Source organism: Amblyraja radiata, chromosome 10 (assembly GCF_010909765.2).
Source record: "Amblyraja radiata isolate CabotCenter1 chromosome 10, sAmbRad1.1.pri, whole genome shotgun sequence".
Taxonomy (NCBI): domain Eukaryota; kingdom Metazoa; phylum Chordata; class Chondrichthyes; order Rajiformes; family Rajidae; genus Amblyraja; species Amblyraja radiata.
This window is the reverse complement of record NC_045965.1, coordinates 58,147,161-58,173,784: the sequence shown is the minus strand read 5'-3', so window position 1 is coordinate 58,173,784 and position 26,624 is coordinate 58,147,161. Positions and strand designations below refer to the sequence as shown.

General features: G+C 41.0%; 1 protein-coding gene across 2 annotated transcripts in view; it reads left to right on the top strand.

Annotated features, from left to right (window-relative positions):
• Positions 1 to 26,624, top strand: part of cdc7 (cell division cycle 7) — a 55,544-nt gene that overhangs the window by 16,888 nt on the left and 12,032 nt on the right. Inside the window, exons 3-10 of one of the 2 annotated variants that reach the window (XM_033028977.1) lie at positions 298 to 384; positions 4,848 to 4,983; positions 10,749 to 10,842; positions 10,943 to 11,085; positions 12,811 to 13,045; positions 16,292 to 16,378; positions 17,684 to 17,862; positions 24,386 to 24,468. In XM_033028977.1, the coding sequence (XP_032884868.1) occupies positions 298 to 384; positions 4,848 to 4,983; positions 10,749 to 10,842; positions 10,943 to 11,085; positions 12,811 to 13,045; positions 16,292 to 16,378; positions 17,684 to 17,862; positions 24,386 to 24,468 (1,044 nt within the window). The remainder of the gene's footprint in view (positions 1 to 297; positions 385 to 4,847; positions 4,984 to 10,748; positions 10,843 to 10,942; positions 11,086 to 12,810; positions 13,046 to 16,291; positions 16,379 to 17,683; positions 17,863 to 24,385; positions 24,469 to 26,624) is intronic. The other variant, XM_033028978.1, reaches the window with a different exon arrangement.

Below are 26,624 nucleotides of genomic sequence, written 5' to 3'. Positions count from 1 at the left end.
CCTACCCAAAATGTTATCTGTCCATTCCCTCAGCAGATGCTATCTGACCTACTGAGTTCCTCTAGCACTTAGTGTTTTGCTCAAGATTTCAGCATCTGCAATCTCTTATGTCTACCTGAAATTAATGCTTTGCATTTGTAAGTTCCCTGATCTACAAGTTTTATTTTCACTGTGTTACACCAATAAGTATACAGACCAGTCTTGCAACCTTTATCTTGGGTTCAGACATATTACCTTATAAACAAAATACATGGAAATGATTAAGATTTTTAAACATAATTTATCTTTTGTTTCAAGCGGAGATTAAAATGGATATTGAGAAACTCTATGAAGCAGTACCTCGCCTATCAAGTTTTTTTTTCATTGAAGACAAAATTGGTGAAGGTAAGTTTAAACAATTTAAATACAGGTGCACAACCTTTTATCCGAAGATCCAAATAATGAAAACCTCCGAATAGCGGCCATTTTTTCGGTCCTTGAAGAAAGGTCCTTGAAAACGTTCACCGAGGGCGGCCCGCAGAGGTGACAGCGGAACCTCCGGTCGGTCCTCGAAGAAAGGGGAACTAAATCCCCATTCATAAAAGAGAAGGTGAGGGTATATTGCGCGGGAGGGTTAATAATTGACAATATGCTGCCGCCTGCCCGCTGAGTTAAAAAGTTCCCACGGTAGACTCACGATACACAGTGCAGATTGTCGCTCCCTTCAGTTTCACCCCAACCTACGCCCCTCTGCTTCCCCGCCATGTGTGTGACCCCTTCCCTCCCCTCTCCAGCTCCCCGCCCATTGCACCGGCGCGGGGGCTTTGCACTGTCTTCACGTCGGCGATTGCAGCAGGACCGTGCCAGTCACCGGAGACGTCAGGACCAATTGGACACCGACCCCCAGGCCCACTGCAAGCATGGAGAACCCAGAGACCCACAGCCAACAGCAGCCCAGCCCAGCCCCGCTCCAACTACAGAGGAACCTGGGTTGCGGATGACGGGGCGCAGCTCGGGGCGTCGTAGGGGCCCATCGGGGAGCGGGTTCCTGTTGGTCCTGACGTCTCCGGCCACCTGCCATCCTCCGGGAACTGTACCGCCCTTGCAGGAGAGTGGGGTTGTTTGCAGTTGCAGAGGGAGGGGGCAATTCACATAAACATCCATCACAGTGAGTCTCCTCCTCACTGTGATGGGAGGCAAAGACTTGTCTCTCCCCTGCTCTCCATTCCTCTCCCGAAGTCGAGGTCAAAGCCCCCGGCGGGCGCTAGCAAGTCCGCGGCCACTCAAAGCCACGCCGGGCGATGTAGGGCCCTGCCCCGGGTCTTGGTGTTGGAGACCCCGGCGGGCGCTAGCAAGTCCGCGGCAATTTACAGCCGCGCCGGGCGTTGTAAGGCCCCCCTCCAGGTCACTCTCAACCCCGTAATTCGGGCGGGAGAAGTCGCCGTTGCCGGTGCCCCGCAAAGCAGTCTCCCACCGGGGACCCGCGAGCTCCCGGTGTCACCATCCACCTGAGTCGGGTAGCAGCAGCTCGCCCCCGCAGCTCTCCACGCTCCGAAGCTGGCTAGCTCCACGGAGGTAGGTCCGTAGGTCCACAGGCTCCACAGCTCCCACCGACCCCCAGGCCCACTGCAAGCACGGAGATCCCAGAGACCCACAGCCAGCAGCAACTCCAGCCCAGCCCCGCTCCAACTCCAGAGGAACACGTAGGGGCAGAAGCTGATGGTGTGCAAGGTACGTCTTGTTCTTGGGGTGGCGGATGAGGGGGCGCAGCTCGGGCTGTGGGCAAACTGCCACTTGTCGCCGTAGCGGCCCATCGGGGAGCGGATTCCTGTGGAGTTGGAGGGGGAGGGGGTATTGTGCTGTTTGATCGCCCCCTGCTATCCCAGGGACAGGGAGACACAGCGGCTTTTTAGACTGGTGGGCAATCACTTCCAAAGTTCTGACCACACAGTCAGTACACCTCTCCTACACTGCATTTCATACAAACATTTATTCTGCAAGAGAAAACGACATTGAAGACTCAAACTCGCGATCGAGTAACTGCCAGGATCAAGGCGCAAACTCGCGACCTTGCGGATATGAGCCGAGCACTCTACCACTGAGCCAGCCATTAAAATCTACGCTAAAAAATTTCCATTCCGAAGACCGACAAATTCTGAATTACGAAAAGTGTCTGGTCCCAAGGCTTTCGGATAAAAGGTTGTGCACCTGTACTAACACTTATAAACTACAAATTCTCGTAATTTCATCTTGATCTTTACTACTTTTAATTGCTTTCTGGCATGTCATATTGTGAATCTTGTTCTGTTTAGCTCTTAACTTGGCCTTTTATGGGAACTTTTCCTTGTGATGTAATTCAACATCAGACTTTAGTAGAAGAGTTATGAACTTATTTACTGAGACTCTGACAGACATATAAAAAATCAGACCTAACATAGCATGATGTATTAGGATAAAAAAAGTCATTCTATGCCAGTAGAACAGATAATGTAATATTTCAATATGCAATTCTGGCAGTGCAATGCAGCAGAGCAAAATAAATGATGGTAGTCAGTCTTCAAGTCTTATATTGAAAAATTATCAATGTCTGAATATACAAATACTCTTTTGGCCAAACTACCCCATCCCCATGATGCTCATGAATTAAAAGTCCAAACAAAAGACATAGCGACTGGACATCGGGATTTTATTGCAAAACTGTTGAAGCGCATACAGCTGAAGTTGGTCCAACAGTGATATTTTCTCTTAAACTGTTTACTGAAGGTAATCAAGCTGCACATTTCTTTCAGAAACCCACCTGACTCTTGCAGAATCATTTCTAAAACTCATGAAATTGTTATCACTGCCTCATGGAAACTCTACCTTCCATCTTCAGCGGTATTCGTTATCCAGAACTTGATATTCATGGATCTTCATTGCAAATTTGTCCAGACCATCGTTTTTGGATAGTTTGGATGGTAGCGAGAGAGTGTGTCCAATTTACATGGAAAATAGAGACTGTGCAGATCCAATTTACACGGAAGATAGATGCAAAGAAAAAAGGAATAGTCAAAGCCCAAAACCTCAAATCCGAAACGTCATGTGGCTTTGAATGGGTTTTCCTTGAAGCAGAGAATTCTGAGGGAGTCTCAGATGTATACAATTACGAGGGGTACAGATAAGATAGACAAAATTAAACCTTTCCCCATAGGAAAGGTGTATATATAAACAGAGCACATGGAGATTTAGAGGGGATAAATGGAAGATTTGTTTTCACTTGGAAGCTATTGAAGTTTGGAATACCATGAGTGGAGGAAGAAGCTCTCGCAGCATTTAGAATGTACCTAGAAGAGCTCTTGTCTTAGTATAAATGAATACTTTATGGCCAGCAGGCAGGATTGGCTGAAGGGCCTGTTTCTGTATGACCAACTCTAAAATTACATCTGTGCATTGTTATTATAGAGCACATGGAAGTGTCATTAAACAGATTTCCAACTGCTGCGTAAAGATTTACTAAATTTAAGAATTCACAAAGGGAAGTTTTTTTTGATGTAGAGGATGCCAAAATCTTTTAAAAACTGTATATTGTTTCTTCAGAAAGGTAACTTAAGACCAGAAGTAACTTAAATCTTACTGACATCGTAATGTAATAGAACTGTGGATATGTTTGTGGTTTCTTGAGCGCTACTCTTTTTCATTTCTAAGATTCTTGAGCTAATCTGTAATGAAAATACAACGCTATTTCTGTTCTGTTTGTGTGTAGATCATTCTGTGATTACCTGGATTTGTATAGCCAAAGATCAAAATTTATAAATATCTTGTACATCTGTGAATTTTACCAAGTTAAATTCAATTTATCAAGTGTCTTGTTGCTGCCATCCAGCAGCACTACATAAATGCAATCTGAAGAAGGATCCTGACCCAAAACATCACCCATGCCCATTTTCTCCACAAATCCTGACCAACTGAGTTTCTTCAGCACTTTGTGTTTTACATAAATGCAGTTTTTTTTCTTTCAGCATTGTTCTTTGTACTTGGTGTCCCTGCAAATATTAATCATAGTTAAAACCACAACTATTTAAACAAAATCTAACCCTTATTGCATTGCTTCTGTTTGCATCTTCCTGAATTTGTTTCTTTATATTTCCTGCATTGGAATAGCGATCACATTTTGAATGTAGTCCATAAGTGCTGTATGATATCCTGCAGCTACAAAATCTAAATTGTTGTTTATTTCCTTGAATGAATAAATGAATTCATACTTTTAGTTACCATTGTAAATTCCTTTTTGTTGCAGCTGCTGTGGCTACTGAAGTTTGCTGTGTGGTCTGCCTTCATGTGTCAGAATGAGTTTTTTTTTGTTTTTACTCTTATCTCTGAATTTCTTTTGACCCTGAACACACTACTCAGCATCAGTTAACAATCAGTATTTTTGCTTCTTTGAAAAATAAAACTCTTAACTCAATAGAATATCCTTCTGATAATTGTATTCTATTTGAACAGAAGATATTTTAATTGCAGGAGAAATTCACGTATCACTTTTAATTTGAGATCTGTAATGTGGATATACACTGACTGCTTTTAACAGAATCCACCTGTGTTTTTTGATTGCGCTTCTGGAAGCTGCGCCACAGTCCGATACCTTGGCGCCAGCACTGGAAACTGCAGTTTGAATCTCTTCATTTTTTTTAATGGCATGACAAATATGTGATGTTGTGCTTCTGAGTATAATTCTGCTTACTTTTGATATTTTATCTACAGTGGGGTTTTTAAATATGTCCACAGATATGTGGTTGTGTTCTGAAAGATCAGTACCAGGATATTTTAACAATATGTGTTTTTTTTTTAATGGTTATTTATGGTGATTTATTATTTCTGCCCTTCTGCAGGTACATTCAGTTCTGTCTATTTGGCTACTGCTCAGTTAAAGTCGGGAAAAGTAGAGAAGTTTGCACTAAAACATTTAATTCCCACAAGCCATCCAGTGCGCATTGCTGCTGAACTTCAATGTCTGACAGTTGCTGGGTCAGTATCAACTTTAAAATTTAACTGTGTCTTCACAGAGCTGGTGATGTGGTTGTGGTAGAAACAGTCAACATTTTATTTGCCAATCTGTTCTCTAAATGGCTGCTGTTTAACTATTTCTCTGTCCTATGGGTAATTGCAATCAACAATAATGTCACATATTGTAAATAAAACAGTGAAGTGGAAATATGCAAACATCATCAAACAACAGGGTGGCACAGTGGCGCAGCAGTAGAGTTATTGCCATGCAGTGCCAGAGACCTTGGTTTGATCCTGACTACAGGTGCTGTCTGTATGCAGTTTGTATGTTCTCCCAGTGATTATATAGGTTTTATTCTGGCTGCTCCAGCTTCCTCCAGCATTCCAAAGATGTGCAGGTTTGTAGTTTAATTTGCTTCAGTAAATTGTCCCAAGAGTGTAGGATAGCACTAGTGTACAGGGTGATTTCTAGTTGGCACGGACTATGGGCCGAAGGGACTGTTTCCACACTGTGTCTCTATGTTTTACATTAAGGTTCCTTTGGTTTGTTAAAGTGATAATTGTTTTAAAATATTTGTGTTTCTCTGCTCAGTTGTAAATTAATGATTTGACTTAAGTGCATTTCAGTCACTTTGTTAGTTATAGAAGAACGTTTGAAGTGTAAAATAATGTGCTGCTGGCTCTTACCTTCACATGAGCAATGAGCACATTTCATTTGGCTCCAGTTGTAAAATATCCATATCAAAAAGGTGTTAAAGATTTCTCTGTTTTTCCTCATTTCCACCATTCCACTGACTTGCCTTTTACAATGCTGGCCATTTTCCCTGCGTATTTCAGGACAAACTGGAGATAATGCCTTAGTTGGTGATGCCATAGTTAATCTGGATCCCTCTGCCCCACTATCCCTTTCTCCTGATCAACCCAGGTCCTCTCGCTTATGCCTTTTTAAAAACACCTCTCAGACCCCTATCACAGTTCTTTCTTCTCCATTAAACCCTCACCTGCACATTCCTCCCATTCAGCCCCTTCCCCCCCCCCCCCACTGTTCCCATCTGCCCTCATTACCACCCTTATTTGGTTCCATATTTCACCTTTATTTCCTATCAGATTCTATCATCTCCAGCCCTTTGTTACCGCCTTGTATCGCCTCAATATTTCCACGCTTGCCCCACCAGACTCTATTTGCCCATTAGCCTTTCCACACCAGGATCCACCCACTGCTTGCCAGCTCTTCCTCTCCCCTGCTACTCGCCTCTTTATATTGGCCATCTCTCCTCTATTCTTTCAGTCCCGATGAAAGGTCCAGACCAGAAACATAACTGTCCAATTTGCTACCACAGATGGGAACCCACTCAACTGAGCTAAACCCACTCAGTTCCTCCAGCAAGATTTGTTCTCATGAGTTGTGGAGTAATATCTTTCAATAAGGCTCATGGAATAGTCGATGAAACCATTTTATTTTATTCTATATCCTTCAGGTGGGAGCCAGATGAATTGTACTGACTTGGGTTCTGCAGAAGGATTTCTTTAGCAAATCATAAACAAAGCATGAATATGATGTTTTTTTTGGTCCCTGGAGTACAACATATGTTTACCCACTCAGCACTCCAGATAGCTCGATGTCTCTCAAATAGAATGAGATTTAATTTCTATTTTGTGTGAATTTTTTTTGGAGCCCTTTAGCAAGTTTAGGTATAGTTTACACATGAACCTTCATCTGGAATTGTGCTGTAGAGAACAAAAGACTTCAAAAGAAATTCTTGAAAAATTATTGGCTGACTCTGAATCTACCTTGACCTCAACAGTGATTCATTGAAAGCATGAAACAAGACTTGAAAAAATAAACTTTATTTGACGGCCATTTGACTAACTTTTCTCTCCTCTCTTGTTTTTAGCCAATAATATGCATCATTAGCAAGTTGGCAGGGTTCTTGGTTGCTGGCCCACATTAATTTGTCCACTGAATGGAGATCAAAAACTTCAAATGGGTGACTCTGCTGTTAGTCCACATGTTGCCAGAAATGTGGAATAATGAAATAGAGGTCCAATTGTTTCTTATGGTCTCCAAACCCGCGCAAAATAAATCGTCAAATCTAATTTTATTTAATAGAGATTGGGCTTGCATGATAGCGAGGCTAGAAAGCTAATGTTACATTGCACTCAATAGACCAAAGAATATATATCATTAATCCTCTGACTATGATTAATTGGCTGAGCCCTGCAGCGGCAGCTGAGCCAGTGCAATTGGTCTGGCGGCTGTCCCAATGATCTGGAGTGAAAGAAACTGTGGTCCTTCTGCCCATCCAAAGAGCCTTACGAAAAATACTAAAAGATAATTTGCCATGGGTAAGATCTGTCTTACTGTCTTACCAATAGCTAAATAAAATATTAACATAAAAATTACGTAATTGTTTAAATAGCCTTATTTAAAGCCCAGATTGTTCCCAATAGCTGCAGTTTGTCTACTTGCTTTTGTGACAACCCTGCATAACTAAATAAAAATTGTTTTTGGTCCTCTATTGTGTCCATGGAATATTCAACATTAACTGCAGATCCATCAACTTGAACATTGGCAAATAAATCTCTTATGGATAAAATATTGAAATTAAGAATGTAGGTGATTAAATAGTGAAATTTAGAAACTAGAAATTTGGTCAGTATGTTGACCGGTTAATGCAGGACACTAAAATTTGAGGGGAAATCTGGTATATGACTGTGTAAATTGTGATCTGGCATAATTAATAACTTACCGATGAAATATTAGACCCAAGTATCCCAGTTTGGATAATTTTAGGGATGTGAATAGTTGTTTGTAAACCTGTGCCTAAATTGTTTTTTTTTGTGAGTAGAAATACATTTTAAGTCTAGACTTAAAAGAGTTGATGGAGGGGGCAGTTCTGATGGGAAGAGGGATGCTATTCCATAGTCTAGGTGCTGCAACCGCAAAGGCGCGGTCGCCCCTGAGCATATGCCTGGACCGCGGGATGGTCAGTAACCCCCAAGTCGGCCGACCCGAGGGACCTGGAGGTAGTATGGTGGGTTAGCAGATTTTTGATGTAGGTGGGGGCAAGCCTGTTAAGGGCTTTGTACACATAAAGGAGGAGCTTGAAATTGATTCTGAACCGCACTGGGAGCCAGTGGAGAGAGGCCAGAATCGGGGTGATGTGGTCCCTTTTTTCGGGTGCCTGTCAGAAGTCTTGCTGTGGCGTTTTGGACCAATTGCAGGCGGGACAGGGATGATTGCCAGTGTAAAGGGAGTTGCAGTAATCAAGGCGGGAGGAGATAAATGAGTGGATGATCTTTTCAAGGTCATCAAATTGGAGGAATGGTTTTATTTTAGCTATCGTGCGAACCTGGAAGAAGCTAGCTTTTACCACGGCATTGACTTGTTTATCAAACTTCAACGCGGAGTCAAATATCACGCCAAGGTTTTTGACGTGAGGTTAGAGTAAGGGGTAATGCTTCCAAGGCTGCCTGCTATCGTTTTGATGGAGTCCGAGGGGCCGAGTAGGATGATCTCAGACTTGCTCTCGTTTAGTTGGAGTTCTGGGCCATCCAACACTTTATATCCTTGAGGCAGTGCATAAGTAGATTTGATCGGTTGTTGGGTTTCAGGGGGAGATAGAGCTGTGTATCGTCTGCATAGCAGTGGAAGGAAATGCCGTGCCTTTGAATGACTTGGCCTAAGGGGAGCATATACAGGGAGAAGAGAATGGGGCCTAGGATGGAGCCTTGTGGAACTCCACAGCAAAGGCTAGCTGGGGAGGAGAAAGAGTTGCCTATGTTTGTCGAGAAACTCCTATCTTTGAGGTAGGAGACGAACCAGCTCAGGTCAGTGCCATCAATACCAATCCCATACCGGAGATGGTCAATTAGGATGGTGTGGTTCACTGTATCAAATGCTGCGCTGAGGTCGAGAAGGAGCAGGATTGCACAGTCGCTGGAGTCAATGGTGAGAAACAGGTCGTTATGTACCTTCAACAAGGCAGACTGTGCTGGAGTAACTCAGCGGGTCAGACCCAGTCTGATGAAGGGTCCTGATCCGAAATGTCACCCATCCATTTTCTCCATTGATGCTGCCTGACCCGCTGAGTTGCTCCAGCACTTTGTGTCTATCTTTAATATTTTGGGTCTGTTCATAAGCAATTTGCAGTAGTGTTGTGACTCTTCAGCAGTGATATCCCAAAATATTGGGTTATTAATATCTTTATAATTTTAGTTGTTAAATTGCTTTACTGTTACCCAATAGTAAAGATGCTGTCATTTTATTACAGCTTGCACTGTAACGGTCTGATCACCTAGTATGATAATTTATTGTTTATTGTAGGCTTATTTTGTCTTAATGTTCCTGTAAGGGACGGCAAATAAGAATCATTGTTCCATACCTGGTGCATATGACTAATTAGACATTCTTGACTTTATCTTGACATTGATGATTCTTATTGAATGGAGGCTGAAGCTGAAGGCAGAAGTGATCAAATGATATGAACTGTTGGTTGTGCTGCATGTTCTCAAATTACAACTCGACCAGACTCTAAGGCGTACATTTGTTGATTCAAATATATAATCAGCGGTACATTTAGACAGAACATGCATGCTCTGTTGATAAGAGTTTATCTTGTGTCTGGTGCAAATGTCATTCTTAATGAGAGACCTTGAAGTGAGTTAGAGCAGATGTGCTTCTGAGGTTGCCTTGATGTATTGAGGTAACTAATCTAAAAGGAAGAGAGTTGTTTTTACAAGGAGATTGCACGTCTGTTTTGCGCTGCATTAAATACTTTTCCATGAATAAGGTACTTTAACAGATGACTTTAGCCTTGGTATAATACAGCAAGTGGAAGTTTGTATTGTTTTTCAACAGAAGTATTTTTCAATATTTAATGCACTTTCAATGTTAACAACAATGCACAATCCTTGGCTATTGCAACTCCCTGTGGAGTTTACTTCATCATTGAATTGGCTTACATTGTCTATACTTAGGTATTTTGTTGGCCCTACTATTTTCATCTTAAGTTATTTTAATTGTCATTTTACACTGACCTTGTGAGTTGTGCTGTGATCACAATATTTGACATAAGGGATATCCGATGTAAGATATTTTACAAAGTTACAGTAGTTTGTATGTTGACCAATTGTTAATATAAAACTCCTTTAGTTAAACAATGACAAGAACAATGTTGGCGCAGCAGTAGAGTTGCTGCCTAGCAGCGCTTGCAGCGCTTGCAGCGCCAGAGACCCGGATTCAATCCCGACTACGCGTGCTGTCTGTACGGACATTGTACGTTTTCTCCGTGGGTTTCTCCAAGATCTTCTGATTCCTCCCACATTCCAAAGACGTACAGGTTTGTAGGTTAATTGGCTTGGTATATGTGTAAATTGGCCCTGGTGTGTTTTAATGTGCGGGGATCGTTGGTTGATGTGAACACGGTGGGCCGAAGAGCCTGTTACTGCGCTGTATCTCTAAGCTGAAAGCTAGACTAAGCATTAGTCTTATAAAAATGTCACTTTACATCAAATTGTACTTTAGAAGTAGATTGAAGTATTGAGCAATAGTGGTGTATTAAAATCAAAGGAATCTCAATTCCTATGGCCTCCAAATAAAAATGATTTATTGCGTGTTCCTGACATTTGGACAATTAACAGAATGACTGGTACATTGTATTTTATAGATCAAAATTGATTCTGATTAATATTTTTCAGGAATTGTGTTATATAGATAGATCCTTTATTGTCATTCTTTAATAGATCCTTTATTGTCATATATGCGATCAAATTATGTATTTCAGGGGTGAAGACAATGTAATGGGAGTTAAATACTGCTTGAGGAAGGATGATCACGTGGTTATTGTAATGCCATATCTGGAGCATGACTCCTTTTTAGTAAGTTTGATGCAAATTACATTTGTTGCACCTTTCCTGTGTTAACTTTAAAATATGGATCTATTAATTTTTATTTTAAATGTGCACATTTTTTTTTCAGGACCTTCTGAGTTCAATGAAGCTGGACGATGTGAGAGAGTACATGTATAATTTACTAAAAGCGTTGAGACGTATTCATCACTTTGGCATCATTCACCGTGACATTAAGCCAAGCAACTTCCTGTACAATGGATGTCTGAAAAAGTAAGTTTTTCTACTTGAGAATTCTTCTGCCATGATGTAATTAAAGTACATAGTTGGCTAAAAAGAAGCTACACGTAATTTAATTGAATGCCAGGTTTTTTTTGGAAGGTTTTATTTTAATTTTGTTTAGTTGAGATTACAGATCTAGGTATTACAAGTAAGCGCAGCATGCACTTGTAAAGAATAACAAGTGAATTATTTGAGGTGGTAACAAGATGTGCTGCTGAAGGAGGTGTGATTATTCTGCCCAGATTTTTAGCAGGACCTCATGAAACCAAGTCCCCATGGTAAATGCCCATGTAGTACAAGAGAGCCAAATTGGTTCAGTGACAGTCTGTAAAGAGAAATGGTTGATAGCTATTCTTCGTGACTGGGAATCCACAGGTCCAGCAGTTGGTCTTTTGGAGTAGGGGGGTATTGTTAAGAAATTTACAGATCGTACAAAACCTGCTCTCTGCTTGACAATGAGGAGAAAAGATGAAAGATCTTGGTAATGCAATCAGTTGGGCAGAAGAGAGACAAATGGAATTTAATCCATATAAGTGTGAAGTATGGCTTCCCCAAAGACAGGGTCTTGCTTGTCACTTGTTTGGCCACTGTTTGAGTTTGAACATACAGTGCTGGTCACAATATTACAGAAATAATTTGATGCCCATGAGAGAGTGCAGAGGAGATTGATGGAGATCTTATCCCCACTGGAAACTTGTAGCTATGATGAATGCACAAACTGGAATTCATAGAGTCGTGTACACAGAATGGAAACGGGCCCTTTGGTCCAACTTGTCCATGCTGACTAAGATGCATCATCTAAGCTAGTAGTCCCTGAAGCTTGATTTTGGCTGATATCTGTCTAGACCTTTCTTATCCATGTACTTGCCCAATTGTCTTTTAAAATGCTATTATAGTACCTGCCTCAACTACTACTTTTGGCAGTTCATTCCATATCTCACTACCCTCATTGTAGAAAAGTGACCCCTTGGGCTCCTATTAAATCTTTCCCCTCTCACCTTAAACATACGCCCTCTGGTTCTTGATTCCTCCTACTTCGGGTAAAAGACTGCATTCATCCTCTCATGATTTTATATGCTATACTCCTCAACCTTCTGCACTGCAGGAAATAAGTCCTAGTCTACCCAACCTTTCACTAAAGCTCATGCCATTGAGTCCTGGCAACATCTTCATACATTTTTTCTGCACTCTTTCCAACTTAATGAGATAAATTATTTTACTTGGAACAAGCAGGCTGGGGGGGGGGGAGGGGGGAGGTTAATTGAGGTGTATAAAATTATTAGTGTACAGGATAGCTCAATAAGGACCTAATTCCCTTAGCAGAGAGATCAGCAATGAGGAGGCATTGATTTAGAGCAATTGGCAAAAGATTAGAAGGGAGATGAGGAAAGTATTTTGACTGTGGGGGATCGTGAGAACTGGATCACACAGCTGGAAATGCTACAGAGGATGAAACATACATGGTACTTAACAATGGTTGTTCATTTGAAGACCCATGACCTACAAGGCAATGGACAGGTCCATTGAGCTGATAAATGATAGTGGATCGAGAGGCCTTTTAAACTAATACAGACACAATGGGCCAAATGGCTTCCTTTGTGATGTAAATGTCCTTTGATCATATAATCATGAGGTTTGAAAGCTTTACTTATGTTTATTTAACCATAGATTATTAAATATTTTTAACTAAAGTGTTTTCCTCTTATTTAATTACAGATATGCCTTAGTGGACTTTGGTTTGGCCCAAGGTACACCTAACACTAAAATTGAGCTTCTGAAAGTAGTAAGAACAGAAGACCAACAGAAAAGTTGCTTAAAGACTAAATCGGCTACCAGCTCTGGGATCAAGCATCCTCCTAGCCAAACGACAAGTAAAGCCTTGGTTCAACACAGTGCTGAGAAGCAGCCCATCAAAAGACCCTGGCCCCCCACACAGGCTAAACCTGGAAAGGTTCGGTCTTGATATCCAAGTTTATTTTCATAACATACTTTAGTTTAAATATATGGAATAATAATAATGCTTGTGGGTTCTGTGTTTGTACCAAAAAGTTTTTAGTTGTTTAAATTTAATAGTGGGCAAAATGTTTAGTGTGAAGTTTGCAGAATTTTTTATGTATTTTCATTCATTTGCTTGCCTTATGTTGGGTCTTTCCTCTATCAATATTTCAATCCACTTCCTCTATCTATTAATGTACTGGACCAGTAAATCCAATCGGAACCCCAGTATCTGTTGAATGTTGTCTTAGAGTCTGCTGTCAGAATTGTCTTCATCGACAGGTTATCCCCATGTTACGGCAAGTTCCTGTGAACTTTCATAATGCAAACAGTTCACAAGTTGAACATACAATCACAATCAGATTCCCCACACAGCAGACGGTGGCTGAGGCCTCGCAGCAGCTACTAAATCCATACTGATGGTCTCATTCATATATTATACACAAATTGGATGTTTGTAATCTGGGCAGGACCTTTAGACTTTAGAGGTACGGTTCAGGAACAGGCCGTTTGGCCCGCCGAGTCCGTCTCGACCAGCGATCACCCCATACACTAGCACCTTCCTACGCACCAGGGACAATTTACTGTTTTACCGAAGCCAATTAACCTACAAACCTGTACATCTTTGGAGTGTGGGAGGAAACCTGAGCATGCGGAGAAAGAACATGTGGTCACAGGGAGAATGTACAGGCTGCACTCAGGCAGGGTTGAACCCCGGGTCTCTGGCGCTGTAAGGCAGCAATTCTACCGCAACTCTACTGCTGCGCCACTGTGCCGCCCCACACCTGCGAAATCTGAAAATAAGTCTCTAGTCTTCCAGTGATCATTCAGTGAGCACATTAGTTAAATCTAAATTGGCTTGGTACTCTCCCTCTTCTGCATGGTGTGATCTCAAGCTGAGAATGTTATCTATTTGGTAAATTGGGACGTTGATAGTTGGCCTTCAGGATAATGGATGTTTAGAATGTTTGATCTTGCAGAGATAGCATGCTGCACACTATGCTACTACTTCATTATATTATCAAGATAGTTTATTCAAAACCTGGTACAAGAAAATTTCCTAACATTGATCCTACATTTACAAATTTGAATCCATGCAATCATCATTTCTTTTTTCTGGATTTCCCTTTTATGCTATTTACTGTGTTGCAATTTTCAATTTTTTGTATAGTCTTTAAACCATCTCATTTAAAGACTAATAGAGTCCAGGTCTTTTGATTGTTTCTTTTTTACTGGACTCGTTCATACTAAGGGATGGTTTCAAGCCAACATTTTAACTGCTTTCAAGCCTTGATGCTGAGGGCAGAAACTGGACATATTTCAAGATGTGTACTGCAGTCTCCGACAGATCTTCCCCATGCTAGATAAGAGCTAGATAGAGCTCTTAAAGATGGCAGAGTCAGAGAATATGTGGAGAAGGCAGGAACGGGGTACTGATTGGGGATGATCAGCCATGATCACATTGAATGGCGATGCTGTCTCGAAGGGCCGAATGGCCTACTCCTGCACCTATTGTCTATTGCTCCTACCATTTGTGTGCATTATACATTCCATTTTTCAGTTTGTACAAACATTACTTTAAGCAGTTTAGCCATCAACTTTTCTTGGCTCTCTTCAACCTTCCCCACACCAATGCTGTGAATTTTTCTGTACTCGGTGTTAATTGGAATATCTGAAAGCCAGATGATCGTTTGTCCCACTCCTTGATGATGCAGCTGATAGAAATTCTGCCTCTCAGCTCCAAAGACATGGGCTCGATCCTGACCTGGGGTGTTGTCTGTGCAGAGTTTGCACGGTGTACCTGTGACCGTGTGGGTTTCCACCATGTGCCCCAGTTTCCTTCAGCATCCCAAAGACGTTTGGGTTTGTTGCTTCATTGACCTCTAAATTGCCACTACTGTGTATGGAGTGAATGCAAAAGTGGGAAAAGATAGAATTACCGTGAGCAGGTGTTCGATGGACAGCCTGGACTCGGTGGGGTGAATGGCATGTTTCCATGCTGTATGACTCCTACAATACAGAATTCATAGAAAGAGCTGTAGCTCTGAATAGAGTTTCTAGTCGTCATTTGACAGCACACTCATTTTGTTGGATTCTGAATACACGTTGCCACTTTGTGCAGTGTCTAATTCCTGGTGTTAGCCAAGTTGAAATTAATCATTTAATTATACTTGTGTCAGTGAGTAATAGTGAACAATATGTAATTTTTGTGACTGCCACAATTTGATAGTGACGATTGGCTGAGCTAAGAATGTTATTGAAGACGTTCATCTCAAATTGCGACTTTTACCATTGCACAAAATTAAATAATTTCAGATTGATTAAATTTGTTTGATCTATGAAATCCCGGACAGCATATGTTGTGTTTTTTTTAAAATAGTTGCTAGGGTCAGTTGGATTTTACAGCAAAAATATATAAATTTGCAAAATTCTTAGGCAGTTAAGATATTGGTGGAGGAAGGAGAAATTAAATTCACTAGGATGATTGGTAACCAGAGCTTGCAGATTTAATAACATGAGGTGGAATAAGCTGAGGGGAGATGAGAATTCTTTTTGCCTACTGACACATTTTGGGCTGCAATCCTTGAAAGTGAATTCAGTGATAGTATTCATAAGCAAATTGCCTATGCATGGGGTAATTTGAGCTGAGTTTAGCTTATTGTCACATGTACTGAGGTACAGTGAAAAGCTTTTGTTGCTTGCTAACCAGTCAGCAGAAAGACAATACATGATTGCAACAGAGCCATCCACAGTGTACAGGTACATGATAAAGGGAATAACATGACTAACGTTTAGTGCAGGATGAAGTTCAGTAAAGTCCGATCAATCGTAGTCGAAGAGTCTCCAATGCGGTAGACAGTAGCTCAGGACTGCTCTCTAGTTGTTGGTAGGATGATTCTGAGGATTTCCAGGATATTGGAAGGGGAAAGCAAGAGACAGTGAAGAGCTCTCGGCTAAAGCCAGTGCAAACAGCACCAAACGCCTTGAATGTTATGATGCATGGGATATATATGCATGGAGATCTGTCACCCGGCATCATGCACTTAACAGTTCACTCAGTATCTCACTTTTTCTAATTGCATATTTTGAACCGCTTAAGCAAAAATTACTTTGGGGGTTTTGATTGGTTTGTATACGTCTCATTTTACATGCATCATACTTCCTGAAGCGCACAAATAGCTTTAAAACATTTTTATTGTAGGGGGAATCATCAGTTCCACGTTCTGTTTTTGGGGAAAGAAGTATGAATGTTCGTAACACTGGGATTTTTGAGGGAGCAAGTGTGAAGGTAAGAAGACCATAACAAGGAATTAAGAACACCTTGAAAACAACTGCTTTTTACATTGTACATATTTTGAAGATCAGCACCAGTTCTTTTCAGCTAATACCATACTTTTGGGTCCTTGGTGATTTATGTGTTGTATGTGATCCAACAGCTGGATTTTTATTTTAGACTCGTGATATTAAAGTAATAGCTGGATATCCAAACTGGATATAATATTTACTGACATAGTATTTAATCAACTATATGTTTGGTAATTTGATGCATCAACAATCAATCCTTCCCCCATTTGGAATTGGGCACTGTGGGATTAATTTCAGCACTATTGTTTGTAGCAGTTACATTTTCATGTGACTGTCATAATAACTTTAAGCATTTTAAGCTGTTACTGGATGATGTTTCTTCAGTTGAATTACTCCCAGCAAAAGTTGTCCTGGGTCTCTCTCCCATTTGCTTCTCCTTTTCAATTGCACCTCTTTAATTACAGACCATTGGACTATGAACATACTTAAATCTCATGGATCATCTTAGTTGGCATGGGCTGACGGACCTATTTCAGTGCTCGATGAGTTAAATAATCAAAGACTACATTCCTTGGAAATTGGAATGCCCAATGAATTCAATTCATTTTACATAATGAGATACACAATCAGAATTTAATGTTTTTAATACTAATTTGATTACTGTTCCTGTGTACCTGTCAGTATTCAAAGAGGACAATGCAAACTGTCCCAGCTAAACATCATGCACCACGATTTTCTCTGAAGATGCAAACAAAGTTGTGCCTATTTAACTGAAGTAAAATTGCTGCCATGTTTCCGTGCAAATTGATTTATAAGAGCAAGAATATAAATATGTCGTCAATTAGCACATAAGTGTAGTGTAATGATTCCACAGTAATTAATAATACTGTTTTGTTCGCATGGTATGAACCTTCACGGGATTCTGTAAATTACTGTGAAACAAGTAATTGTCTATTGTCTATTTAAAGATAGTGGAGTTAGGGGATATGGTGAGAAGGCAGGAACGGGGTACTGATTGTGTATGATCAGCCATGATCACAGTGAATGGCGGTGTTGACTCGAAGGGCCGAATGGCCTACTCCTGCACCTATTGTCTATTGCCTATTGCCAAATCGGTGATAACCATTTAAAAGTTATTTGCCTTTAAGAGCTGCATTTTACTGCGTGGGAAACAGTTGCTGATATTCTTAGATTTTAATATTATATTTCCATAACTGTACACAAGTTACTTACTGAATTTGCACACAGGTTTCCCCTTTGTTTAGCTTCTCCTCCATTCTTTTTACAGCCAGCAAGATCTATTAAGACTGCAGATATAACCTCGAGGAAAATATTAGTGGCAAAACGTAAAGCAGGGCCATCAAAGAATACTTCAAGTTGTTTAATCCGGAAGTCTAGCGTTTGTCCATCTAACCTGACATGTGATTGTTACACCACGGACAGGATATGCAGTGTTTGTTTCTCAAGGTAAAATAAAATATACAATTTATGAAACTGTTCATTGTGAAGAAACACAAAATCCATAAAAGCATTGATTCACTAAAATATTTTATTATAATTGTGTTATTTTTAATAGTTTGATTTAAATGAAAGAAAACCCAGAATAAACTGTGTGGACGCTTGGGAACGAATGCTTACCAGAAATTTGCATAATGTTTGAAACAAACGTGTGTTTGACATGATGGACTGAATTCAATTTAAGTCTACCATCTTCATTCTTTATTAATGTGTTAGCCTCTTGTGCATCTGGGACGGCTCTTTATGAACATGTATCTTTGACTGTCAAGTTGGCACTGATTAAAGACAGTTGTCCATTATGTACTGGAGCCCGCATTGGGCAAGGTGGAATTGCTTCAATTCACTTCACTTGCGACTGTTGAAGCCTTCCAATAGAAGACTTTAGTCTCAATAGTCTTGATCTTTTGCTTTCTTATCCAGTTTCCATATTCTGTCACCCAATCCATTTGAAAAGGAGAAAATGCTCAGCACGGAAACAGGCCCTTTGGCCCAACTTGCCCATGCCAACCATGATGCCCCATCTGCGCCAATCCCACCTGCCCGTGTTTGGTCCAACCTAATGAGAAAATGCTCATTTTTATCATTGTTTCTCTGGATGTCCTCAGAAATGAATTTGGTTCTACATTGATTTTGAATTGGTCCTTATTGTAACATAATAATAATAATAATAATAATGGATGGGATTTATATAGCGCCTTTCTAATACTCAAGGCGCTTTACATCGCATTATTAATTCACTCCTCAGTCACACTCGATGGTGGTAAGCTACTTCTGTAGCCACAGCTGCCCTGGGGCAGACTGACGGAAGCGTGGCTGCCAATCTGCGCCTACGGCCCCTCCGACCACCACCAATCACTCACACACATTCACACACAGGCAAAGGTGGGTGAAGTGTCTTGCCCAAGGACACAACGACAGTATGCACTCCAAGCGGGATTCGAACCGGCTACCTTCCGGTTGCCAGCCGAACACTTAGCCCATTGTGCCATCTGTCGTCCCATAGAACAGTGTAGGACAGGAACAGTGTAGGACAGGAACCTGCCCTTCGGCCCACAATGGACAAGACAAATTGTGCTAAACATGATCCCAAGACCGACTCTTATCTGCCTGCACATAATCCAAATCCTTCATTCCCATATTGCATATCCATGTGCCTATCCAAAAGTCTCCGAAATGCCGTTATCGTATGTGAATCCACCACTGGCAGCGGTTTCTGCACTCGCCGCCATCTGCGTAAAAAAAACTTGCCTCGTGCATCTCCTTTAAACTTTGCCCTTCTCACCTTGAAGCCTTGCCGCTCTAGCATTTGATTTTTCTATGCTGAGAAAGAAGTTCTGACTGCCCTCTCTATGCCTCCTCCATGGCCAGAGTGAGCACCACTGGAAATTAGAGGAGCAGCACCTCATATTCTGCTTGGGCAGTCTGCACCCCAGTGGCTTGAACATTGACTTCTCCAATTTCCGGTAGCCCTTGCTGTCTCCCACCCTTCTCAGCTCTCCCTCAGCCCTCTGGCTCCTCCTCTTCCTTTCTTCTTCCCGCCTCCCCCCCCCCCCCCCCCCCAAACCCTACATCAGTCTGAAAAGGGGTTTCGGCCCGAAACTTTTCCTTCGCTCCATAGATGCTGCCGCACACGCTGAGTTTCTCCAGCACTTTTGTCTACTCTCTCTATGCATCTCATTTTATATACCTCTATCAGGTCCCCTCAACTTCTGGCATTCCAGAGAAAACAATCCAAATCTGTCCAAAGTCTCCCTATAGCTAATACTCCCTAATCCAGGCATCATTCTGGTAAACCACCTCTGCAACTTTTTCAAAACCTCCACAACCTTCCTGTAATGGTGCACCCAAAACTGCATACAATACTCCAAGTACGGCCTAACCAAGGTCCTATAAAACTATGGACATAGAGCCGAAGATCCCTCTGTATATGTTAAAGGTTTTGCCATTATTTGTAAATTTCCCCCTTGCATTTGACCTCCCTAAGTGCAACACCTCACACTTTCTCAGATTAAACTCCATTTGACATTTCGTTAGCTGATCCACATTCCGCTGGATACTATGGCAGCCTTCCTCGCAGTCCGCGACCTCAGCAATCTTGGAGTCATCTGCAAACTTATTAACCAGCCTGTCTACGTTTACGTTTACATTCAAGTTATTAATATGCAACATGTAACTTGTTTCAAACATCGGGTAATTTGTATCTAGTCATATATGACAAAAACCTCTTCTATCAATCAATTGAAATTATTTTTGCTGTTCATTAACTGACTGCATTCATTGCACTAGGTGGCAGCCTGCTCAAAGTTTAGCTTCTTTGGATGTGAAGCAGTTGACTTTAAGATTATGGACAAAACATAATTGAGTTAATCTGGCAATTCAGAAGAGAACCATGAGCAAAGTCGTCTTGGTGGGTCACGGTGTTCCTGACTTGCCACATAGCAGCACAGAAATCAAAGGCATGCTGGCAGTCAGTAGGTAGTTCAACTCCCTCCTGGTCTGCTGCTGCAGGAGTTGGTACTGAATCTTAGAGCAGCCGGTAGATGTACCTCCAATCTTTCAGTGTCGTATTTCATACCCAACCCTTCGCCTTTATATAGTTGCTAATCAGGAGAGGCATGGCAAGTGTTTATCATCCTTTTAATTTATTTATAACAGATATATAACTTTAAATAAACTTTTTTTAAATTCCAACCATTTTCACATTGGATTGGAGGCATTTAGATGTCTTTGATTATTTGGAGTATTTAGAAACAGTTGAAAAATTGGGTTGGTACAATATCATTCTTGTTCATTGTGAGCTCAAGGACATAGGCCATCTGGGCAGAGTCTCAGGAGCCCCACTCGAGATATAATAGCTAGCTTGGACTAATTTAGTTTACGCCATGTGTACCATAGAAACATAGAAACATAGAAAATAGGTGCAGGAGGAGGCCATTTGGCCCTTCGAGCCAGCACCGCCATTCATTGTGATCATGGCTGATCGTCCTCTATCAATAACCCGTGCCTGCCTTCTCCCCATATCCCTTGACTCCACTAGCCCCTAGAGCTCTATCTAACTCTCTCTTGAATCCATCCAGTGATTTGGCCTCCACTGCCTTCTGTGGCAGGGAATTCCATAAATTCACAACTCTCTGGGAGAAAAAGTTTTTTTCTCACCTCTGTCTTAAATGACCTCCCCTTTATTCTAGGACTGTGGCCCCTGGTTCTTGACTCGCCCAACACAGGGAACATGTTAATACTCCCTAATCGCCCAACACAGGGAACATGTTAATACTCCCTAATCCAGTCCATAAAACTCAATTTTGACTTGAGAATTAAGGGACTGAAGTTTAGGGGTAACATGAGGGGGAACTTCTTTACTCAGAGAGTGGTAGCTGTGTGGAATGAGCTTCCAGTGAAGGTGGTGGAGGCAGGTTCGTTTTTATCATTTAAAAATAAATTGGATAGTTATATGGATGGGAAAGGAATGGAGGGTTATGGTCTGAGCGCAGGTATATGGGACTAGGGGAGATTATGTGTTCGGCACGACTAGAGGGGTCGAGATGGCCTGTTTCCGTGCTGTAATTGTTATATGTTATTTATAATTTTATATGTTTCCAAATGATCCCCCCTGTACCAGGGCACAGTGAAAAGCTTTTGTTGCGTTCTATCCAGTCAGCGGAGAGACAATACATGATTACAATCGAGCCATTTACAGTGTATAGATACATGATAAAGGAATAACGTTTAATGCAAGGTAAAGCCAGCAAAATCCGATCAAGGATAGTCCAACGGTCACCACAGAGGTAGATAGTAGTTTAGAACTACTTTCTGGTTGTGGTAGAATGATTCACTTGTCTGATAACAGCTGGGAAGAAAATCCCTGAATCTGGAGGCGAGTGTTTTCACACTACTATACCTTTTGATTGATGGGAGAGGGGAGAAGAGGGAATGTCCAGGGTGACTCATCCTTGATTATGCTGCTGGCCTTGCTGAGGTAGCGTGAGGTGTAAATGGAGTCAATAGAAGGGAGGTTGGTTTGTGTGCTGGTCTGGGCTACGTCCACAATTCGCTGCAATTTCTTGCGGTCTTGGATGGAGCTGTTCCCAAACCAAGCTGTGATGCATCCTGATAAAATGCTCTCCATGGTACATCTATAGAAGTGGGTGAGAGTTATTGGGGATGTACCAAACTTCCCAACCCTTCTAAGGAAGTGGAGGCGTTGGTGTGCTTTTTTGGTTGTTGCTTCAATATGGGTGGTCCAGGAGAAGTTGTTAGGGATATTGACTCCTAGGAATTTGAAGTTTTCATCCAACTCTACTTCGGCACTATCAATGCAAACTGTGGTATGTGTTTGCTTCGCTTCCTTAATAGGCTGTGGGCCGAGGAGCTTTATTCTGCAGTTTTGTGACCCAAGTCACCAAACTACATGAAATTTTCACATATTGTGTAAATTTTTTAATATAAATCACCCCTGAAACTCGATAAGAAGAAGACTTGCACATTTTTTATTAAATTAGAGAAAAACCGGAAAAATGTCGGGAATTTTTTAGTCCAATCAAAGCACATTTAACATTGAGTTGTCTGCCAGTTGGCCAATCACGCGATTTGTTTCAGGCTAGCACACAAAATGGCTGAGGGGGCTTCACAGATGCCTGTTTTACTGGAGATTCCGATGTGTTGTTCTGTGGAATAAATGTCGTGGAAACTTGCAGCAGGTAATTGTATTTAGTGGGAAAAGCATTAAAAAGGCTGAAGAAAGTGCTGCGAAGTGGATTAAAGTGCAAGAAAGCCTTCAAAGTCCCTGCTGATGTGCTGGAACACAAAGAAGGCCCCCATGAATCAACTCTAACTAAAAGGTAAGACTAAAGTCTGAATTTACCGCGAATACCTCGGCCCCGCGGTCGGAGCACTTTCCCGGTAAGTTTTCACAGGCAGCTCCGAGATTATTTGTTAAAGACTTATTACTCTACAACAAGCTGGCATTAGTGACAATGTTTAATTGACTGTGTTATAGTTTAGGCCCTCAATTTCATGAATGAATGAATGAGTAAGTGAGTGAGTGAATGAATAAGGAATGAATGAATGAATTTATTCACATTATAAAATGGTGCAATTAAATTAATTAAAATCCATACAGATAGATTTTCATAAATTCAGACTTTAGTCTTACCTTTTAGTTAGAGTTGATTCATGGGGGCCATTTTGTGTGCTAGCCTGAAACAAATCGCGTGATTGGCCAACTGGCAGACAACTCAATGTTAAATGTGCTTTGATTGGACTAAAAAATTCCCGACATTTTTCCGGTTTTTCTCTAATTTAATAAAAATGTGCAAGTCTTCTTCATATCGAGTTTCAGGGGTGATTTATATAAATGTTTTTACACAATATGTGAAAATTTCATGTAGTTTGGTGACTTGGGTCACAAAATCCTATTTCTAGACACATTTTTGATGCTCGGCCCACAGCCTATAAGTCGACCTCCTTTGTCTTGCTGACATTGAGAGAAAGGTTGATGTCTCGACACCAGATATCAAATTATTATTTGATATCTGGCCCACAATTATGGTGTCGTCTGCAAATTTGAAAGTTCGGGACTGCCCTGCTTTATAGGGCAGAAGCAGCAGTGAGGACTAGAACTCCAAAAAGAGTTAGTGCGGCTGTTTGGAAGGTGGTTGCAAAATGTGGGCTGTGTTCAGTGCAGTCTAGCCCGTTGTTTATCTAACTCACTGATTGTATCATTTTCTACTTGTCTGTCCAAGGCTTTCATGCCATCATTCCGGCTTTGATCATTAAATCACACCTGTCGGTATGGAGTTTGTATGTTCTCCCTGTGACCACGTGGGTTTTCTCTGGGTGCTCCAGTTTCATCCCACATTCCAAAGATGTACAGGTTTGTAGGTTAATTGGCTTTGGTGAAAATTGTAAATTGTCTCTAGGTTGTAGGATAGTGTTAGTGTATCACTGGTCAGCGTGGACTCGGTGGGCCGAATGGTTTATTTCCACACTGTATCTCTAAAGTCTAAATTCTGCCACCAGGCGTAGGAATGCAGTTGGAGGATTGGATCGACATCATTGGGAGTTTCCATCCAAGGTGTATACCATTCCAACTTGGTCCAATTCATGGACCTTCCTGTCCATCAGCTTTTCTGAGGCATTGTACTGTATCCAAGAAGCAGCTCAGCACTACATTTCACGGGCGATTCGAAATGGGTAAATAATGCGGCCCTTACGCTTGACATGAACCCTGAAAATTGAATTCAAGTCCAGGGCATAATTAAATTTAAAAGGAAGTGAAATAAAAGATCTTCTAATCCAGAACTGAGTGGTATTAAGGCAATCCAAGTACATTTGAAATATTGAAGTTTACAATCTGAGTTTTGCAACAATCCACTTAATAAGCACATTAACATGAAGTCACATTAATTGCATAATCTTTGCTTGTTTCTTAAAAGATTAATTACACGCAATAAAATTAACACTTTTTTGTTAGACGTCATCAAGTTGCTCCAAGAGCAGGTACTCCAGGATTCCGAGCTCCAGAAGTCTTAATGAAGTGCCCACACCAGACTTCAGGTAAGGAAGGGTTAAAATACGTATTTTAATTGCCTTCAACAGGAAACCAAAACTTAAATAATTTGGTGGACGAAAAGGGGTATGGGTTGTTGCAGTATTTATGTTAAGTCACCCTTTTTAAAATGTAATTTAAAAAAAAACTTTGTACATTTCCCTTGAGAGGAAACATTTGCCTTTGCAGGTCTAAAGCAACTAGGGAAACTCAACATTCCTCCAATAGCCCAATTTTGATGAAATATTAGGATTGTAACTTTGGCCAGGTGTTGAGTTAAATAACGATTAACATACATTGTTCCTTGATGTAATTGCTGTCAGATTTTCGTCAGCACTTGGATACTTGCCCCAAGTCTGCATCCTGAAATGCATGGACTGAGCAAAATACAAAGGAACCATCCGTGTTGGTACAAAGTTCCATTTCAAAATTTGTAATGTGTCTTGAACAGGTGTTAGGCCTTGTTTATAGGCTCCCAAAATGCCATGTATAAGATAGAACAATGAAAGAGGATTGATATGTCATTGCACTCAACTGTTGACGAGCTCTTGGAAAATGTACCTTTCTGTCAACGGAATGTTCCCGGTTACATAATCTACCAAAAAATCGACAAAAAGTTAAAATTGAAAATTTTTAGGTAGGAAAACAAAACTTAGTAATTTTTGGGGAACAGATAATCGAATTTATTATTTTTAGAAAGGTGTTGCTTTTTGTCATAAGGGCCTAAATTCAGCTTTTAATTATGCCATTGGGAATGCTGCAGATATCTGGTACATTGGGTTTTTATTCACTTTAGTTTAAAAAGTATTTGCTATGATAATGCTGTACAACTGAAGAAAACAAACTTTTGAAATGTGTATGTGTTAAAATATGATCTAATAAAGCTTATTTTGTACGGAAATGCGATAAGAAAACTGACGTACGATTTTACGTTGTAAATTACAGATTTTTAAAAAATCGGTCTGACGTCCTGTTTCATTAACATACCACTCGCCAATGGAATAGTAATAACCCAGTGAAACTGACTTAAGATCTTGCTGCATAAAAATGCAAGGATATAAAAAGTCATACTGTACCTCTAAAAATTATAGCAGATTTAATCTATTAGTATTTTAAATTTCAAGATCTGGATGATTATTTTTGGATACATTGATCTGCCTGTCCCGCCCCAGGTTTAAACAGAGCGCTGTCAGTTTAACGCGTGGGAATTTAAACGAAGAGCTGTCAGCTACAGCGTTATGGGTTTTAAATATAGCACTACCGGCTGGAGCACTATGGGCTTTAAACATAGCGCTATGGGCTTTACACATAGCGCTATGGCCAGAGCACTATGGGTCACAGACTGTTCGGGAAAATTCTCGTATAACAAAGTCTTTGAAATGCTCTTTCTCAGTGGAAGTTGAGCCTTTGCTTATTTTTCAGGCAGTGGTAGAATTCTGGATAAGCCTAGTGGTGAAAGGTTACCAGTGGGATTGCAGTTACCTTGGGATTGGCCTTGATTTTACAGAATGGTGGGTGGGCTCAAGGGGGAGAGAGGGAGGGGTGGAGAGGGGAGGGAAGGAGAAGGGGGGAATGAGAGAGGAAGGGAGAAAAAAAGGAAGGAGAGAGGGAGCTGAGACGAAAAGGGGGAGGGAGGGAGAGAAAGAGGGAGAGAGGGAAGGAGGGAGGAGAGGGAGGCTTCCAAAATGGCTTCTACATCATTATGCTAAAAGTAGGAAGCAGCCGTTCAAACAGCAGTATACAAAGAGATGGCAATGAATGCACTGTCAAGTCCCGTCGCTAGATATCTTTGGTCTCTCCATCCACATTGTTAACCAGTACTCTTCTTACTAATGTATGCTTGTTCTGTGTTTTTTTTTAAATTTTTAATTTTAATTTTTTTATTTTATTATTCCTATCTTGCACTATGATTATGACCAGACGCTAAACTGCATTTCGTTGTACCTATACTTGTATCTGTGCAATGACAATAAAGTTGAATTGAATTGATTGAATTGAAGTAAGGTGCGTAGAAGACATGTCAATTGGCAGCAAAGTTATGCATTCTTGTACTCTTACATGAGTATGGCCGTACATTAAAAAAAAATGGCACCGCGTAAAAATACTGATTTCCTCAGCAGAATACTGATTTACAGGTACTAGAATGTGTGTGTGTGTGTGTGCG